The sequence below is a fragment of the Eurosta solidaginis genome, chromosome 4 (genome assembly GCF_040869045.1).
Source record: "Eurosta solidaginis isolate ZX-2024a chromosome 4, ASM4086904v1, whole genome shotgun sequence".
Lineage (NCBI taxonomy): Eukaryota > Metazoa > Arthropoda > Insecta > Diptera > Tephritidae > Eurosta > Eurosta solidaginis.
Window position 1 is genome coordinate 265,620,175 of NC_090322.1, and position 6,807 is coordinate 265,626,981.

Consider the following 6,807-nt stretch of genomic DNA (forward strand, 5'->3'; position numbering starts at 1 on the left):
TAAAGCCACTCTTCGAAGGTTTTGCGAAGTGTTATCGATTTGGATGATCCTTTGTCGGATTAAGATCCGATACGTTCCGGTAACAAGCACCATAAACGATTTAGTATGACCACACGAAACCTTCTAGGCCATACCCCCCCCCCCTCCCCCTAGATCCATGAGGAACTTAACAAACATGCATGTTGCATTGCTTGGAACTTGAACCGAGGACCTTCGGTGTGGTATGCGGCTCACACTACCACCACACCACGGCGGCGTCCTTTATACAATACAAATATTTTCTATACACGATACATAAACTTTATTAAATTCATTTATTACAGACAAATATAACTTAGTTGTATTGAGATTTTCACACTACACTCACTATGGAAATCCTTTTGTTAAATGTTACTTCTATTTTAATTTTGTTAGAATATATATATATATATATGTACATTTATGTGTATGTATGCATGTACTAACTATAACATTATTTAATTTGTATTTCGTTTCATTTATGTACTGTCAATTTGCTTCAATGTACTATTTCACATTTTGTAATATTGTTGATTTTGTACTAATTTATAAATATTCGTATTGTAAGTAGAGTAAATAATTGTGTATAGATAGGTCCTTAAAAAGGTAAAACAAAAAAACACTAAAATAGTTATTAATTCCGCAGTTATTACAAAATTCATTCACAGTTCTCGCAAAAATAAAATTTAAAAAAAATTCAGTCGAGTTATTCATTTCAAAGCATTCTTCACTTATACCACATCAGGAGCAGATGTTTCGGCGTTCGGATACAAAATAGCATTCATTACACTACGATGTATAGAATGCTCTCCATCCCATGTACATGTACCACAGTTCTGTAATAAAACTTTAAAATTAGCCATAAATATATTATATCTCCACACTTACATCACATATATAAAAATGTTCCTTTGAACGTATTATGTGCGATTTAATACGATTCAGCTTGATTGGCCTACCGCGATAGGTTGTTTTTGAGCTCAAAATATGGCTGTTAACAGTTACTATAAAAAAGGCAGTCATATTACTAAACAGAATAAAGTTTAGGAATCTAATATGTACAAATAAAAAATACGATACATATTACGCAATAAAATACATTATTGTACGCACATAACTGAAATGATTTTTCATATGGACTTCTATTTACTGTACTCATCCCTTTGAGTTCATCTAACGCCTGGCCATAACGCATCGTTTGTATTTCATGCCGTAGTGCTAATATAAATTCATTACAATTGCAGTTCAAACAACGTGTGAAAAGGTTACTCTCATAGACTTTTAAATCCAATAAACGTAATATATTTAATACTTGTTCTACACTCGAATCATTAGGAATTTGTAGGCATTGTGCAATTGGCAATTCGTTAGTGAACAAATTATAGCGTGAATCACGTGTTAGTACATAACGTTTTTCTCTTTTAGCCAAATCAATATAGTGATCGAAGCTGAGATTCATAATTTCCACGCAATCGATACCCAATTTACGTAGCTCTTTCGATAGTCCATATAACATACTGTCACAGATGAATTTTGTGCTTATACCGCTAGATTATTTGTAAAGAAATATGTATATTTTATAAAAGTCGAAAACTGTATTCATATCCATATGTAATTACCTATTTTCATTTTGCGCTGTGTTAATTGCACTACTTCTTGGTACACTCATTTGTACCGCCAACGCTGCACTGCGCTCATCATTTTGTTGTTCCGTAATAAGATGTTTCATACGAAACAAGTAACCTGTTTTACCAGTTGTAACCTCATCGACGACTTGGTCTATATCTAAACCCATACGCAAGAGTATCTCTGACAACACCCGATATACTTGCAATAAGCAATGCGCATCCAGAGCTGAAAAAGGATGATCATGACAATAATGAGTACTTTTTTATTTTTTATTTGACTCACCAGCATACACAATTTGATCGCGACGCAATGGTCTATTTGCCCAATTCGAACATTGATTTGATTTGTCCAATTTTTTGCCCAAACACAATTCAGTCAATGCACACAAACTTTCACCCGAATTCAGCCCAATATCATAAGGAAATTGTACAATTTGTAAATATTTGAGACGCCGCCATAACTCCCGCAAATCCAAGTAACATGTCTTCGCATTCAAATTTAATTGTAAGGGCAAAGATTTATGCAACATGCGCACATCTTGATGCAATGAGAAACCAATTTTCAAAATCTCTAAATTGTTAAATACTCTACGTCCAAGTTGTTGCCATAAATCATCTCTTAGTTGGGAGGATAAACAATCTAATAGGTAAACACGATCAATAGTGGCCATCTGTAAGAGTGATATAACATTTTCATTGCACACAGTTGGTTTCCATTCAGAGTCGAATGCTATTATTAGCTGTCCTTCTAAGTAGTCTAACATTTCTAAAAATTGCGCACGATCGTCAATAATTAATACGCTCTCAATTGGTAGATTTAATGTTAAGTATTGGTCACTTAAAATGGAATTGGAGCGTTTAGGTTTAACCATTTGTACACCACTATTTCCGCTATTCATAGATTCATTGCTACAATGGCGTAAGTCAATTTCTTCTTTCTCTTCTAAGGCGCAATTTTGTTGTAAACTATGCCGTATATCACTTGGTAATTCGTTCAGTGGTATATCGAAATATTTTAACCAAAATCTTGCCTCTTCACAATCACCATAAGAATTGACATTTGCTATTAAATCCATTTGCAATGGCCTTGTACTGGCGGCGTCACGAGCTAATTCACGCCAAGCTTCACAACTCATTCCACCATCTTGATATTTATGCCATAAATAATGCATATACGAGCAAGCTTTGGTAAAATTTAGATTCGGTGTGTGATTGGCATCAATTTTGTATTTTTTTGCTAGACGCGTGACTAATTTTGACATTGGGCGATAGCTTAGAACGTTAGTTTTAACATCTTTGTACTTATATTTGCTGTAATAGAAAAACAAAAATTTGTTAACTATTGTATATTTTTTATTAAAATCTAACTTAGATACTTTTTTAGTTTCCATATTGTAAATTTAGGCCCACTGAAAGTTATCATTTTAATTTTAAAATTTGTCCAAATTGTATCATTTTCACCCTTCATGAGAAGCTAACTGAGTTAGAAAGATAATTTGCAAGCGGGCCTTACAATGTCAACATGATAAATTTCATTACACCGGAAGTGCCTGATACATATTTAGATAAGGGATTAATTAGCCTCTGTACAACTAATAACCCACCCAGCATTTTTTGGAATTATTAATCATATTACAGTCTTTTTCGAGTCTCCAGCATGATCAAAATGAGCATATATGCGCTCATTTTGTGATCAGAAAAGACTCCCTCGTCCGGAGAAAATGGTACCCTACGCGCGACTACACTTGGTGAGCCTCTTTTAACCTATATTTCTAATCAGTATTTAGTCTTTTTCGAGTCATATTTACCATCATTTATAAGTCTTGTGGGAATAATTTTTAAGTGTGTTTTAAAGCTTTTGCGATTCTTTCACGAGACATTTAAGAGTCTATTTGGGATCTTATTTTAATCATTTTTTGTGATCGCTTTACATTTTGTTGTTGCTTTTCAATAAATCATATTTCACTCATAAGAGGGAGTCGATTTCGAGTCTTCTTTTGATCGCAGAATTGATTGAACAGTTTTTAGTCGTCAAAAGGGTCGAAAATGTCCTATTGTGGTGATTTAACCTTAAACCAATCTTCCATATGCTATGTGGGAAAATACAAAATTTTCTATAACAGTCAGGCTTGCTACAATTTTTCAGAGGTTTGTGAACGTAAGTTAAAAAAGTCCGACAAGTGTCTGAGGTCAACAGAATCTCTGTTGTTGTTGTTGTGGCGATAAGGACACTCCCCGAAGACCCTGGGGAGCGCCATCGAGATGATGGTCCTTTGTCGGATGCAGATCCGGTACGTTACGGTACCAAGCCTGACCATCTCGGGAACGATTTGTTATGACCACATGCGACCTTCTAGGCCATACCGCCCTCCCAACCCCTAGATCAATGAGGAGTTCGGGGTCGCCAGAGCCTCGGCTGTTAATGAAACAGGATTCGCCACGGATAGGTGAGGTTGACAATTGGGTTTGGAGAAGGTATGTATTGCGCCGGCAATCTGAAAGGGCTGCGCTACACAAACCCCTTGAATCCGGTATTTTAGTCGCCTCTTAGGACAGGCATACCTACCGCGGATATATTCTAACCCCCTAACCCGCTGGGGGTTATGGTATTTTATGAAATTAATTATCTTATTCGAGTCTTATTTCTACGTAATTAAAATAATCATATTTGCGCTCATCATAAAGCCTTTAATTGACAATCCTTTCATGCTCTATTTTCTGATCAACGTTTTAGTACGTACCGAATCGTTTTACAGTCATTTGCGATCTCTGTACATTTTCTCATTGTATTTTAGGGAGTCGTTTTCGAATATTCTTTTAATAGCGGAAATGAAGGTGATTTTTGATAGCGATAACCATCCAAATGATACGTAGGATAGAGAAGCTTAAAATTGTTTGGTGGGAAAATTATGAAATGTGTATGGAAAAGGAATTTTATCTAAAATAAAACTGAAAACTCAACAAAATTGTTGGGTTGCTTTCTAGATAATTTTTTTGGGATTATGCCTTTACCATTATTAGGGCTCTATCATGACATTAATAACTTACTTTAAAATATCATCACAATGATCTATAACAGTCTTTTTTTTGTCCAATAAAGAATCGAGGAATATAACAGTGGGTAAAGTCAAATCTTTGGCAACATTAAGGTACTCTTCTGCCAGTGAAACTTTGTCTTGTAAAATTAATGGAAATATTATGTCAAATATATCGAAGAGATGTGTTATTTGCAAGTGCATGGTCCAGTGAGCCGCCTATACAGAATATATAAATGTATTATTATTAAAAATGTTAACAAAAAATATGTTATATTTACATCTTTGAAGTGTCCTTGTGCTATTAATTCCTTTATTTTAGGCACCAAAAATTCGCGTATTTTGCATAAATCATAGGTGCACATCACAGCCTTATACAGCGGTACTATGCCGCAAGTTTTCACAAAATTGAAAGCAACCAAGCGTGTGTTGTCGGAACATTTAGTAGATATCGCTGGATATTGTTTATGGACGTCACAAATTGTTTCCAGAACTAGAAATATGCATCGAGCTTAATAAGTCATTACCTATCCCAAGAAGATAATTATAATAAGCACCAACATGTAACGATTAGCGAGCATAATGGCTTTTGTGACGCCAGCCTTTTGGAAAACTGCCTTTTGAACAATTTTAAAGAGTTTATTATTCTGGTTGCATTGCCTCATGGCTGCTGGCATAAAGAGGATAAATTTACTCATATATCATAAAATTGCTCGAAGCAAACCTAAACAAAACACGTAAATGTGTAGAAGGCAGTTTTTCATACCACTCACAGAAGCCATTCTCCATGAATTCCGCTAATAGTAACCCGTTAATATCTTATTATATTTATCCCTTGTACATTACTAAATAGCCAAACTCACTAAATAACGCCAAATTCTTATTTTTTAAGTTATTACATCCCGGACAGTTGGCAAATAGTTTTAAGGCAAGTGTCAAAGGGTCATCATCTTTCAATAGCATAGCTTTAAGATTATGCTGAGCTGCTGGTGTACGTTTATCTGATAGTGATAAATAAACAACGACAACTAAATAAATATATATGCGTATATATGATTGCATCCTTCTGCCTAAACTTGGAATACTTGATTTTGGAGACACTGGGCCGTAATTAATACCTAATCGTTCAGGTAGTACTCACATGAATTCCATTGGTCCTTGTACGTCTCAAACCAAATGTCGACGTCGGCACTAAGCCTGCGATCAAAATTTTCATTATTCAGACCTGCAGCAATTGTGATGTCTGGCACAATAGTGATTTTTTGCATCATGTCCGGTACGCAACTCCATTCCGGCTCATCCTCAAATCCAGCTGGAATACCTCGGTAGCTCATCGTATGTTTGATTTACAATGCAGTTTTCCTACTTATTAATTAGTTAAACAAGTACAATCGCTAATGTCGTTCCTATTGCGATCTGACAACGCTGCCATGCTTCGGAATTTATATAAAAAAAATTCAACCCCCTAAGACACAAATACCATATACATCTAAAGGGCTAAATAAACTTCCTTAAGAGCCGACTAATGGTGATTTATAACCATAAAACCATAACCCGATAAAGCAGCTGATCGAACCTACCTGATGGAAATCAATGTAATAGATTAAAGTGCAAATTAAGCTTCCTTAACCCTAACGCCATAGTCGTAATCATACCCATATCCATAAACATCTCCAGTATGATCGATTAATGGTGCCTTAACCTAAAAATCTTGGAAATTTCATAAAAATGAAGAAAACGCAAAAAATTACAAACATAGTCCACAAAAAATAAGTATCTTAATCATAACGTATCCAAAGCAATGAATGAAATATACAAAAAGTTATTAAATTCACCAACTCAAATATTTTTAGGTTATGGATATGGCGAGAAACCAAAACCCAATTGGTTGGCTATGGTATGGTTATGGCGTTAGCGTTATGGTATGGCACCATTAATCGATTACATTGATTTTCATAAGGTAGGTTCGGTCAGCTGTTTTATCTGGTTATGGCTTTATGGTTATAAGTCCCATTAATTCGCCCTTAATGGTGCCATACCATAACGCTAACGCCATAACCATACCGAAGCCAACCAATTTTTTTTGGTTTCTCGTCATATCCATAACCTAAAAATATTTGAGTTGT

At 35.1% G+C, this 6,807-nt stretch overlaps 1 protein-coding gene across 2 annotated transcripts; it reads right to left on the minus strand.

The window, feature by feature from the left end:
* Nucleotides 1–321: 321 nt before the first annotated feature.
* Nbr (exonuclease mut-7 homolog) lies at nt 322–6,115 on the minus strand. 2 transcript variants are annotated; one of them, XM_067781067.1, is made up of 9 exons: nt 5,823–6,115; nt 5,545–5,751; nt 4,963–5,174; nt 4,695–4,900; nt 1,930–2,957; nt 1,638–1,872; nt 1,132–1,565; nt 907–1,022; nt 322–854 (listed from the first exon to the last, which is right to left on the minus strand). In XM_067781067.1, the coding sequence occupies exons 1-9, from the start codon at nt 6,013–6,015 to the stop codon at nt 750–752; spliced, it is 2,736 nt and encodes a 911-aa protein (XP_067637168.1). In that variant the 5' UTR covers nt 6,016–6,115; the 3' UTR covers nt 322–749. The 2 variants fall into 2 exon arrangements, with proteins under 2 accessions (XP_067637168.1, XP_067637169.1); XM_067781068.1 differs by having other exon boundaries at nt 324–854; nt 5,545–5,682; nt 5,823–6,114.
* Between the last annotated feature and the right edge of the window lie 692 nt (nt 6,116–6,807).